The sequence below is a fragment of the Falco naumanni genome, chromosome 1, assembly GCF_017639655.2.
Source record: "Falco naumanni isolate bFalNau1 chromosome 1, bFalNau1.pat, whole genome shotgun sequence".
NCBI lineage: Eukaryota > Metazoa > Chordata > Aves > Falconiformes > Falconidae > Falco > Falco naumanni.
In genome coordinates, this window is record NC_054054.1 from 110535612 (window position 1) to 110548173 (window position 12562).

The 12562-nt window shown below is 46.2% G+C and overlaps 2 protein-coding genes across 3 annotated transcripts; both read left to right on the forward strand.

Moving 5' to 3' along the window:
* The first annotated feature begins 27 nt into the window (after positions 1–27).
* On the forward strand, positions 28–9249 carry LOC121099686 (lysophosphatidic acid receptor 1-like). The gene has a single exon (XM_040618923.1). It carries the CDS (start codon positions 7706–7708, stop codon positions 8672–8674), a length of 969 nt encoding a protein of 322 aa, XP_040474857.1. The 5' UTR covers positions 28–7705; the 3' UTR covers positions 8675–9249.
* Positions 9250–10303: 1054 nt separating this feature from the next.
* Positions 10304–12525, forward strand: ZNHIT3 (zinc finger HIT-type containing 3). Of its 2 annotated transcripts, XM_040577834.1 has the most exons (5): positions 10999–11137; positions 11301–11332; positions 11458–11544; positions 11658–11738; positions 12017–12525. In XM_040577834.1, the coding sequence occupies exons 1-5, from the start codon at positions 11058–11060 to the stop codon at positions 12205–12207; spliced, it is 471 nt and encodes a 156-aa protein (XP_040433768.1). In that variant the 5' UTR covers positions 10999–11057; the 3' UTR covers positions 12208–12525. The 2 variants fall into 2 exon arrangements, with proteins under 2 accessions (XP_040433760.1, XP_040433768.1); XM_040577826.1 differs by lacking the exon at positions 11301–11332 and having other exon boundaries at positions 10304–11137.
* Positions 12526–12562: the final 37 nt, after the last annotated feature.

Genomic DNA, 12562 nt, shown 5'->3' on the forward strand with positions numbered 1-12562 from the left:
CAACACCTTACTCATATATGCTTTTGCACTTAGTGAATTAACTGAGAGCACACCTTTTCTTTTTGTTTGTTTGTTTGTTTGGGGGGGGAGATGTTGTACTTTTTTAAAAATAGTATTTTGTCTTAACTTTCCTGCTTCTAGTACTACAGTATAATAGATGCAAATTATTTTTTCTGCTCCCTTTGCTTTCCTATCTGAATGCTTTAATTCCATGTGTCTGATTCAGTGGCAATTCAGGCTTTGTGTTCGACAAACAAAGGTGTATACAGAAAAGTAGCACTATTACTTTTTGCTCTATAGTGTCTATTATAGATTTAATCTTTTTATTTGGGGTCAGAATTTGATACTGCTGAGGAAAACAAAAGGGGGAGTGCAACTTTTTCTTCCCCTTCCCCAAATGCCTCTCTGTCTGTGGGGATACAACCCACATGCTGGGTTGGGTGCAAGAAGAAGAGCAGGATGCTTGACCCAGTGCTCCTCCACGAAGGGGTGGGCAGAGTGACATGGCATTATGCTAGCTGCACTGAGCAAGCCTAGTCATCCAGCAAGGGCTGAATTAAAAAGAGGAGCCAAAAAGAACTTCTTGCCCTTACCAAGAGCTGCGAGCTCCTCAGTGAGGAGTATGGCCATTCTGCTGTGAGTAGTAGGGGCACACAGGATCAAGACCTGTAATAACAATGGGAAATCTGACAGCTGACTTATGAGCAGGTCTTTTATTCATAAAAAGGATGGCTATAAATAACAGTCCAACAATGAAGATTTGCCGGGTAGTGTTTTTCCATCCTGGATTAGGTAGATTAAAGCATGAACAGATGATGATTTGCCTAGCACATGGTGCTAAGATAAATAGTTACTGCAGTGACAAGAACAATAAGGGAATTTGTTGCATTTTTTTTTAACTTCCTAGTTTGTCTCAGTGGAGCTATCTAAGCAAGGTGCATGCTGAGCACGTAGAGAGAATGGGGGTCGTGAATGTGGCAGTGTCAGGTGGTGTCAGCCTCCCATGGCATCTACGAGACATTTTACTCTTAGGCTTTTCTCTCTTTCTTTTCTGGGGATGGTCTTCAGTAGAGGAGGTGAGCTAAAGCTCTTTGATGAATTCTTTTTGCTCTATTTGTGTTCAGTTCTCTGAAAGCTAAGAGCCTGATAGAAACCTTCTGTTTGAGACCAAAAAATCTGAGGGTTAGAAATTTTGATCTTGAAATTCAGGATTCTTGGGTTTGGGGATTTTTTTCCTTTTTATTTTTTCCACTTTTTAAACCTTCCAACTTGTCATTATTAAAGTGGTAATAAATTCCACTGCAGTCATGTTAAGTAACTCTTCATTTGTGCTAGAAAGCAAAGGCAGACTCAGGGAAAGACATTCCCTTTCCTTATAAAGTTTGTAACCTAAATGAACAGGGTAGACATCATGTGATCTCCATTTTTTTTCTAAAAAAACTTACCTGACAGGTGTTTGATTATCAGGTCTTGATGGCATCTTTGCACCTAGGGACATTTTTGAAAGGAATTGCACTGTGGGTGGGTTTTATATAAAGGCCTTTGGACATTAAACCCTAAATACATAGGAGGATCTTGGCCAGAGGAGATAAGAGATGAAGTTAAGGAGGGAGTCTCTTGCAGATCACTGAACTCAAGGCTTTTTCTGACATAACGATTGCAGTTGTGTCCATAGCTACAGAATAGGTAAGAACAGGAGGGAATATCAAAACCAGTGAAAACTGCGCTTATTTGGTGGCCTTGAGAGCCACAGCAGCAAACATTATGGAGGTGTTCCCCCCAGCCTGGTTTCTGAAATGCGTGAGATCTGACATTAGCCTGCTGCTACTGAAAGGGCTTCATGGGAAGCTTGGAGGGGCTGACGTGACGGCTAATGAAGCTTGCCTGTGCCTGAGCCAAATGATCCTACCATGTGCTGACGGGAGGAAGTCCAGAGCTGTTCCTAACCTTCCAGCTGACCGGCTGCAGGCTCCCCGCGTCCCAGCAGTGCAGGCAGGAGGGGATGACAGCCTGCTGGGCCTGATTCTATGGCACAAATGCACGAGTCCCAGTCGAAGTCAAGGCAGTGACACAGCCTTTTGTGCTGGGAGGCTGAGTCGTTGCTCCTAGAAGGAAGATCTAAGGTTTGTTGAGGATGAGACTCACTTGAGTCCAAATCATGTTCATAGATCAGCTGACCTGGGAGGAGTTGTCCCTGCAGGGGGAGAGGGAAGCACTTCCAAGGAACTTAACACACAGATGAATTTCATGATTAGTGACTGGGCGACTGGGAGACCTACCCTTCAGAGTAAGAGAACACACTTTCTTCATTTAGTTGTGTGTGTAATTTTCTCCATTAGAGTTCCCTCACCACTGAACAGGAAATCCGGAATTTCATAGCTGTTGGTGAATCAGTCTTCATCTTTCCCATTAAAAAGGGAGCTGGCTATGATTCTTCCTGCGTCTGCTCTACTGGGAACCTTGTTCTAACACAAGGTCAGTTCCATGGAATAGTTAGAAGCGTTTGCAATGGCCCTCGATTTGGCCTTCTGCTCAGCCCTGGTGCATTAACTGCTAGCTATTTTAGGCTGTATCTGAGGAGTAGACCCTGTATTATGCGATGTCATCATTAGTAAAGCTGAACTTCCCTCCTTTTCCCAGAATTTATGTAAAACGCTATTCTTTATGTGCATAAATAGTCTTTATTTGGTGAGTGATGAAACACTAGCAGTGTGCAACTTAACATTTCCTAGAATTACAAAGACGTATTCTGAAGGACGTGTGCCTCTAAGCTGTATATTTAGCTCTGCGTGTTTACAGCCTGCCTAGTTGCTTTGCCTGGTTTTGACACACACATGTTCCTGACCATTGCTTTTTTGTAACAAGAGCCCTCACTGTGCCTCTGTAGTAGTTTAGAAGGAAGATGCCCTTTATGTGGACCGCTTCATGTCTAAAGGGATAAGATGCATTCTGGCTTCTTCACGTATAAATTATCAGTGGAAGGCTTCATTTACCATTCAGCCTTGGTTTCAGGTATTTAGCAATGTTTGTCTTCCTTTAGAGAGCATAATACAAGTCCCTCAGAGGTGAAAATAACAGTTCTGGCATCTCAGAGAAGCGTTTAGGCTCTGCGTAGATGGGGAGAGGGCCTGGTTTGTGGGGGTGTTCTTGCAACAAGCTGTCCTTGCCATTATTTTTTGGCTTGTAGCCAAGGTAATGCTAAATAGCAGTCGGAGAGATTCAAGCCTGATGATTGTCTTTGCTTTATGGCCCTGGTGAGGACCATGAAAGCATAGCTGGGACGTCAGATAACTCAAAACCTGTGAGGTAAAAATTCCTCAAAGAGATTGGGTGGAGGAGGAGCAGAGCACTCTGTTTTGAAAACATCTCAGAAAAATCTTGGAAGGAGATCATACATCCCATTTGTGTCTTCCTCTCCAAAGAGGAAGACTTTAATCTGCATAAATTAAAGCATAAATTGGATAAATAGGCTTCTTATCTGTATTACTCCCTTTCCTGAATGTTCTGTATTTGCAGGCTTCATGATGCCCATTGAAAAACTGAGATGATGGATATTCTTGTCTCAAGGCATTGCTGAAAGTCATGGCAAGCAGGAATTAGTCTTCCTCCAGACTTAGCCAAGCTGCATTTCGCTTGCCATTTTTTGGCTCAGGTTGCGTGTTGCCCACAGCTTGGTACAGCGTATAGCTGGAGTGCAGGGGCAGCCGAGGAGAAAGCTGAACCACTGCATTTCACAGCAAACAAGGTCTGGTGTTTCAAGAATGGGAGTAGGACTTGGACGTGAGTTCAAGGAGAGTGTGACAGGGAAGAAGCCAGAACAGTAAAATCCCTTATAATTTCAGTGCCTTGTTTTTTCTCCTGTGTGTAGTGTACATACATGACTTTGAAAGTTAACACCAAATCATCTGTAGCTTAACTGAACTATAGGGTTCTTATCTTCATGACAGCTTCAGCTCCTGTAGTTTCAGACATAATTCAGTTTCTTGGTGTATTACTAGCATAAAGGACATAGAGAATTGCTGTTGCATCACCCTAAGGTAAAAGTGTATGTTGTCCAAGGGTTACTGCACAGAACTAAGACTCTCAGCTCCTGAACTTAATTTCCTATTTTGGAATCAACTTTGGCATGTGAGAGCTGGGGCCTGTTGCGCTGCTGAGCACTTGAGACCCCTGTTGAAGCCTGAGAGCTGCAGGTTATGGACATTTCTGAAACTGCAGGCTCAGTTGTGTGAGGTTAGGTTTTCCACAACAGCCACTTGAAATGAATGGTCATGAAAAACCCAGCCCAAAGCTTCTCACGTCTGTTTCTCAGTATCTCCAACATGTTCAGTGATTATTGTCTCCTCCACAGGCATAATCGTCGGATAATTAGTATTGAACGTTGAGATTCTGTACAAAATAATGCCATTTCTTATGCAGGGCAAACATCAGAACAAATTGGACATTCAGATAAAGAAATATATAAAAAAAATATAGCACTAGAAAGTGTTGCAGAAGGTGAAGTCTAGATAGATATCAGTCAAAGGCTTGCCAACAGCAAGGTACAGCCAATGTTTAAAGTGTTAGCCTGAGATATAGGAGATTAGATTCAGTTCCCCCTGTACTGGACTTCTGTGCAATCTTAAGCAAATAATGTGATTGTTCTTTTCCCATATGTAAAATGTAGATAACGCTCTTTCTTCACTGGTGTGTTGTGACTGTAAGTACTGGAAAGATTGCAAAGTTCCCAGAATATGGGAGTATAAGAATGCCCTTGAGTTGAAATTGTTATATATAGAGATCTGGCTATGTAGCAGCCTTCTGTCTCACACAGTGTTTTGAATTCAAACTACTTGTCTTCTGGTTTTGAGAGCTCAGACTTTATTACAGAGGGTTGGAATATAGAGATCTGGGGTTTCCTGTATATTAAAGCCCATAAAAAAAACAGTTTCCACAAGAAAATTGTCTCCTTTAATCTAGCAACATTATGTTAATTTTTATGCAATTATATTAGGGAAATAAGATTACAAAGCTTTTGTGAAAAGCTATTTATACTACGTGATATTATTTTTAATTACATTCTGATCTCATATTGTTCAGTGTTTCATGCTTGAACATCAAATTTTCAAATTAGAGGAATTTTAGTAGCATTTTCAGGAAGATGTAGGGCACTTCACAATCCAAGTTTATGGATATGCTCTTCTTAGTAACTAGGATATTTTTAAAGATGTTTTACTTTGTGGGTAGCCTGTGGTTCATCATAGCCCTCAGCCCCTCTCCCTCAGCTCACAAAGCCGTGGAAAAGACAATCAGAAGAGATCAGGAGTGCTGGTGGCTTGGCCTGGTGTCCTCTGCCGTTCCTGGCCGACGGTAACCTGTGCTGTATGTTACCTGCCAACACGCTTGCTGCTATTAAAAGGGCTTGGTGCCATGCGGTGCTGATGTCACCACACGGGCGAGGTGACAGGAATAGCAGAGGCCTTGTTCAGCAGCTGCCTCACACCAAAGGTGGGGTTCACAGCTCTGTATGAGGTGGGTTATAGAGTGCACAAAGAATGGTTTATCCATGACACTTTTAGAAGAATATGTTATAGGATAGTAATACATCAGATTTGAATAATCAATTCTCAGCCCTTATTTCTAGATAATCATTCTTTGCACCTCCTTGTGACCAGCTGAAATATCTATTACTTATTTGCATAAAGTATTTCTAGTATATAATAATTGTGTACTACTAATTGCACACTGACCTGAATATACTTTCATACACTTCAACTTTAATAGACAAAAAGAAGCTATGGAATTTTCCTTTTTAAGCTCAACACTTTAGCACAGATTTCTTACGTTGTAAATGCTGGCAGAGCTGTCACATAGTTCACAGATTTACAGTTCTAGAGCCAGAGCTGCTGCTATAGTGATCAGATGTCAGCACTGAACGTGAAAGGCCCATAAACTTAGCTGAGCTGCTTTGCAATATCATGGTATAAAATTGTTTCTAATGCAAATTAATCCTTTGTTAGGCTAACAGTGAAAAAGAAATTAAATCAGAATAAATTCATAAGCAACATGGCTTTACCTGGACAATTTTGCTAAAGGCAAGCCGCTCGGTTGCGGATAGATGGCAGGTAGCAGCCAGGTAGCACATTGGAGATTTCTCTTGTATGTGGGCATTTTGAATGAAACGTGAGGTGATGCACAGGCAACCCACACTCAGCACTGGCAAACAAATGCAGCCACTTCTGGGCAGAAAAAATATCCACGGTGCTGTGCATACTGGTATGCTGGTGTACTGCTCACCTAAACCGCTCTGCTTAGAACCCCCATCCGCCTCGCTGTGCTACGCGGCGTTTTGTTTGTTCCGGCAGTGCCCTCTGCCGACAGCACTGAAGGGGTGGCCAAAGAGCTTTTCTCCTCCGTCTCAAGTATTTTAAATCCAGTTCTCAAAAATCATTTACCTTTAAAAAGAGAAAGAAAAGATATAATGATATTGTGTTGCTTTGTTAATGTGCAAATTAACTTTAAATAAGCAAGCACAAAATATCCCTTAACAAAGGTATGAGTAGAGGGTCTGCCATTTTCTAACTACATTCTCATCCAAGAGTTAATTAAGGTGGGAAAAATGGCATTTTCAGAACTGCTTAGGCATCTTAAGTCTCCGATACAACTAATCTACTGAAGGTGCTTCATTCTGTGCTTCCTTGTGTGCAAACTAAGTTAATTCAACAACTCATTAATGTTTTTGGGTTTGTTTTTTGTTGTGGTTTTTTTGTTTGTTTGGTTGGGTTTTTTTAGCTTGTAAAGCATCAGTACCTGTGATTTACACAAGAGAAAGAAAGGCCATACAATTTCAGGTCCATTCTGACAACTTCTGAGTACTCCAGCACAGAGATATTTCTGTAAGCCCAAGCACAAAAGCATCTGTGGAGACAAATACTCTCACCTTTTTGGATCCCCTTTTAAGTGCTGCGGTTCATTATATGGTTTTGCTTACAAGTTTGGGGTTTGTAGATAATGATCTAACTGCACTTAGAAAAACAGCCACTGTTGGCTGCATCAGTTTGTAGTTGTAAGCAAGAGACTGAACAATTAGGTTCTGCTGCATCTTGCTCAATCTCGAGCACTTTAGTTTTGTGTTGTCACTAGAGCTGATCTGAAATTAGGACTTACATCCTCATTGAACAGGGGCCCAGGTTGGTGGCACAACAGTCGTGCGCTTCTTTAAGTTCCACCAGTCACATCCGACCCCCTCCAAAACCAAAAAATTACTGCTTTCCATTTTCTGGCTCTCTAATCCTTTATCCATCTAATTTCTTTGTGTATTAAAGTTGAATTCACATTCATTCCATTTCAGAATATCCTGAAAGAATTTTAAACTACTGATGTGAGCATTCACCTTCATAAGGACCGGCCAGATTTTACTCTTGATTAAATGTTACTTTAAGCAGATCATCTCTCTTGTGGTAAATATGTTTTCCAGTTTTGGCTATCCTAGCAACTTAAAGGTAATTGGCTATGCCCTGAGCTGGTAACCCAAATATTTAAAACCACAAGTGGTTAATGTTTAATCCACTGTCATGATGATGATGTGGCAATAGAAGCTGTGCGTCAGGATTCGTTCTTCGCCTGGAGAACAAAGTGGCAGTAACACTCCAGGCGTATGGTCTCCTTTGGAACATGGGATGAGTAAAGCAGACCTTGTTAACAGTTGAAAGTAGGATTTTCCACCATGAATGGCTACCCAAACTGTTCTGCTAACCACACTAAAATTTGGAGCCATTATTTAGTACTTGCATTGGGCATTCCTCAATTGACCATTAACGTCGCATCTGTGATCTTCAACTGCACAGTCATCTTCACCAGAATGGCGATGAAGGACCTGCACAAGCCTATCTCTATACTCTTCTGCAATCTGGCTTTTTCTGATCTCTTCACCAGCTTTTCTGGCTTTTGGATTTCGATGCTGTTCATCACCAACCCTGACATTACAATCTTTGGATCCGAGGATATGCTGGCACCTTATGCTTTATATACGGTGTCTATTTTATCCACCATCTATAACTTGGTAAGCATTGGAATTGAACGCTATCTGGCTGTGGCTGAAAGCATGAGGACAAGATTCAGGGTTGCTAGAAAGCATTCCATAGCTGCAGTTTTAATTAACTGGGTCCTTGCTTTCTTTTTGGGCTGCTTGCCATTGATGGGGTGGAACTGCTTGCATACGGAAAAAAATCTCTCTGTCCTCTACAGTCCATTTTGTGTCAACTACCTTATCTTCATTGCCATTCCCAATGTTGTGGTGGCTTTTGTGATACCTCTGTTCACTTACCTTAGAATCATTATCATCCTGAGGAAAAGAAAGCTGAGAATGAAGGCATGTGGACAAGCTACTGGCACCTACAAATCGGCTGAAATCCAGGTTGCCAGAACCAGTATTTTTATCTGGCTCCTGACGCTGATCTCCTATGCTCCTTTTTTCGCAGGAGTCATATTCGATGCAACTAACCATCAGTGCCCCCTTGATCTTTACCCAGGCATCTATATCTTCCGAAACTGCACGGCTATGCTGATAACCATGAACTGTTTGGGAAACCCCATAATATATACCCTGAAAGCCAAAACTCTGGGAGCGAAGCTCAAGGCTCTGCAATGCCTCTCCACCAACCGTGTCCGAGCCTGCACCATTGCAAACATCTAGCCGGGCCTGCCCTTGGTCCAGGACTGCTGCTGTGCCTGACCCAGTCACAGAATGGCAGAGCGGTGGGGGTGGGAAGGGACCTCTGGAGACCCCCCTGCTAATGCAGGGTCACTTAGAGCAGGGTGCAGAGTGTCCTGTCCGGGTGGGTTCCCAATGTCTCCAGAGAAGGAGACCCCGCAGCCTCTCCGTGCAGCCCGTGCCAGCGCCCTGCCACCCTCAAAGGAAAGTTTTCCGTCGTGTTCGTGTGGAACTCCCTGCGCGGCAGTTTGTGCCCGGTGCCCCCTGTCCTGTGACTGGGCGCCGCTGAGAAGAGTCCTCCTGCCACCTGCCCTGGAGGTTCTTGTACGCGTTGATGGCTCCCCTCTGCAGGCGGCACGGCCCCGGCTCTCAGCCTCGCCTCGTCGGGGGATGTCCCAGCCCCTCACCACCTCCGCAGCCCCCCCGGACCCTCCCCAGCCGCTCCCCCTCCCGCTGCAGCTGGGGAGCCCAGAACGGGGCGATGGAGTCGGAGCGGGGTGGGGACAGCGCCGGCGCTTCAGCACCCAGCCGGGGGACAGCGCCGGGGCGGGGGCCGGGGGGCGCAGCCGGGGCGGGGGGCAGCTTTCCCTGGCGGCTCCGGCCAGCCCGGCGCTGGGAACGCGAGGCTGTTTGGCTCGGCGACCGAAGCGAGTCCGTCAGCCGTGCTGGCTCCGAGTTGTGTGTGCAGCAGGCTTCTGTGGGGCGCGCCGCCCTGTCAAGGCTCCCACCGCTCTGCTGTCATTTGTGCGGGCTTGAAGGCAGCTGGGTGGCTAGGAAATTTTCAGTAGTCTGGGGGGAAATGTAGTTTTACTTTCTCATTTCATCAGTGAAAGCGTATCTGTGAATATCTCTTTATTAATGGCGGCGCTCAGCACTGTTTTGCTGATGTAATTTTACCTGCAGTATGTAGCTGGATTACATGGTTTTATGAAACATTTGTGACTACGCTTCTCATATTTCTGCTTATTAATAGAGGCACGCTTGAGTCCATGGCTTCTGTTACGCTGTTCTAGGAGAAAATCTCACTGGAATTCTTCAGTGTCAGAATTGCAGTCAAGTTGCCTGTACAAAACAAAACAAAATAAAAATGTGGAGACCAAGTATTTTGTAAAAGGAAAAGGTCTTACCCCCTTCCCCCCAAAAAAAGAAATCGGTTACTGAATAGTTGATCTGTTGGATCCTAGTGGAGATGAATGTGTATCCTTAGTCACAGAGGGATAATGTCTAGAAGAATCTCAATGCTTCGGGGTCTTCTCTCTTGCACGGTTACCAGTCTAGGAGCCTTGACCGAACAGATCCTGGTGACATTTCATCTTTCTGGTTTTAATGTATGCTCAAATGCTACTCAGTGGTACATCACTGTGATAACCCCTGCTGTGATAACGTTCTTGCATTCATCAAACACACACAACCCAACCCAGATCGGCCCTTGCAGCACAGGTTGGCATTTTCAGGGTTTTTTTCCCTGGTTTGTTTGCTCTGTTGTCATTGTTTCAGCATTTCAAAGGCGTAAGAGAACCAAGAAGAAAACTCCATCAATCTGTTCCTGAGCAGGTATGAGAAAATAGTGGGGGTTTGTGTAAGAAATGGGTTCACCTCCTAATGTAAGCGATGGGCAAGTGCCATTACATTAACAAACCCGATACTTAGTGCTTTACGTTTATGGCTATAAAACCCCTTTTCTGAGCTACTTTACGTTGAAGAACTATGGGAGAATTTCCTTTGTCTGAATTAAAACTCAGACATTTAAGGAAATGGATGGCACGAAATGATACATAATTAAAATTAATTATTTAAATGGATAATGTAACTCAGGCAAGATAAATCTGGCTCCAATATTTTTTCTTCTGAATGCTACCGTAAGTGTTTCCATTAACTCTGGTGCCACCAGCCTCGGGAAGCGCTGGGCTGGAACCTGACCAGCTCTCTCCTGCTGGGTGGATTCCAGCCTACGCTTGTACAGGAGATTCAGCCAAAGCTCACCACGGGGCAGATGGCAAAGATCAGCCCGAGGGGGTGTTATGTGCTATTTATTAGATTATTTGGGTTCTATTAATCTCCATACTGCCGCGGGCAAAGTGATGTGTGATGATCAGAATACAGTATGCAGCGCTGTCTATCGCAGATTGCCATTTCAAAAGCAAGGTGACAGCTGGAACCCAGCCAGACCCCCATCAAGAGGCGATATATAAGGGTATATGCGTGTGTGTGTAATAGCCCCGGGCGGCGGGGCCCCCTTTCGGCGGTGGATTAGCCAGCCTGCGTGGAAGCGCTCGGCGGGGCCCCGCTCTCGGCGGTGGATTAGCCAGCCTGGGTGGAGGCGCTCGGCGCTCCGCTGGCCGGACCTGGCGCGGTGGCGGGCGCCATGCGGGCACTGCGGCCCTGCACCGTCTGCGGAGCGGCCGGCGCCGCCAAGTACCGCTGCCCGCGCTGCGCCGCCGCCTAGTGAGAGCAGGGCCGGGCAGGGGGCGGGGGGGTCGGGCAGGCGGGAGGGGCTTGCTCGGTGCGGGGGACGGAGGGGGGGCCGGGCAGGCAGCGGGGGGGGGCGGCGTGGCCTTGCTTGGTGAGGGGAGCGGCCCCCGCCCTTACCGCGACTCTCGCCCCACAGCTGCTCCGTGCCGTGCTGCAGGAACCACAAGGGTGAGTGCCCGTCGGGCGGGGGGGGGGGGAGATGGAGGGGCGGGGGGGGATGGAGGGGCGGGGGGGGATGGAGGGGCGGGGGGGGTCGGGGGGCCCATTCCGCTGCTAACGCCGTTCTCCCGCAGAGCGATGCCGGCCGGAGCCCAAGCGGGAGCGGCCGGCGGCCGGACAGGCCTTCCCCGGCGGGCCCAGCCGCGCCGAGCAGCGCGCAGGTAGGTGGGACAGGCGGGGGGCGGCCACGGCCCCCCCAGGAGCCCGGCCGTCCCCAGCACCCCCCCCCCCTTAGCCCGGGCTCCCCCCTCAGCCTTGCTCTCCCCGCCCGCAGGCAGCCCCTGGTCGGTGGAGGACATCCTGGCAGAAGATGATGAGCAGGACCGTGTCCCGCTGCACAAACTCAAGCTTTTAGGTAACCTGGAGAGGTCTGAAGCCAGCTGGGGGGGGTTGAGGGGGGTGTGGGGGGGTGTGGGGCGGAGGGGCAGGCCCTCAGCCCCGGGAATCTCACGGAGCTCTGCGCTCTGGCCCCGTCGTGCACCTCATTGCAAGGCCGTAGAGCTTTATGTGTCAGATACCTGGCCTTTTGCTATGGCTCTGAAAGTTTCTTTGCAAAATAAGGGCAGCGTCAACCACTCTGTAACTCTGCAAGATTAGTACTGATTATCTTTTTCCTTTTTATTTTTTTTAAAGGGGAATCAGAGGAGCTGAGAGGCTTGCTTCTGAATCCACATCTCAGACAGCTGCTACTGACAGTTGATCAAGCAGAAGATAAAAGCTCCCTCATGAAGAAGTACATGCAGGAGCCAATATTTGTTGAGTTTGCTGACTGCTGTTTGAGAATTGTTGAGCCTTCAGAGAAGGAGAATATTCTTCCTGAGTGAGCTACTTTGGGAATGGTTTTCTTTCCTTGAGACTTTTTTCCCCTGATGGAAGACACCTGGCAGACCCCTGTGCTGCCGCGGTGCACCGTTCTGTGTATTTCCGCTAGCTTTGGTCACACTTTCTCATGGGCGTCAGTGCTCCAGTTTTCAGTTTAGAATTGATAAACAGTGACGTAGTTGTGTTGGACAGATTTCTAGATACTAGAAATTAAACTTGATGTTCTGTGGACTTGCTTTCTGTTGGTACAGAAACACTGTGGGAAATGTTGCTTCCCAATGACAATGTTAAATATATTTGCATTTATTTTAATCCATAAACTACTCTGGAATGTTTTTGTTAACTAAACCTTGTTGG

Bases quoted from the DNA above. Each gene is read 5' to 3' on its own strand.
- LOC121099686 (XM_040618923.1), top strand. From the start codon at position 7,706: ATGAATGGCTACCCAAACTGTTCTGCTAACCACACTAAAATTTGGAGC.
- ZNHIT3 (XM_040577826.1), top strand. From the start codon at position 10,891: ATGCGTGTGTGTGTAATAGCCCCGGGCGGCGGGGCCCCCTTTCGGCGG. The intron at 11,545-11,657 runs GTAGGTGGGACA...CCCCGCCCGCAG, and splicing joins CCGCGCCGAGCAGCGCGCAG to GCAGCCCCTGGTCGGTGGAG. The intron at 11,739-12,016 runs GTAACCTGGAGA...TTTTTTTTAAAG, and splicing joins GCACAAACTCAAGCTTTTAG to GGGAATCAGAGGAGCTGAGA.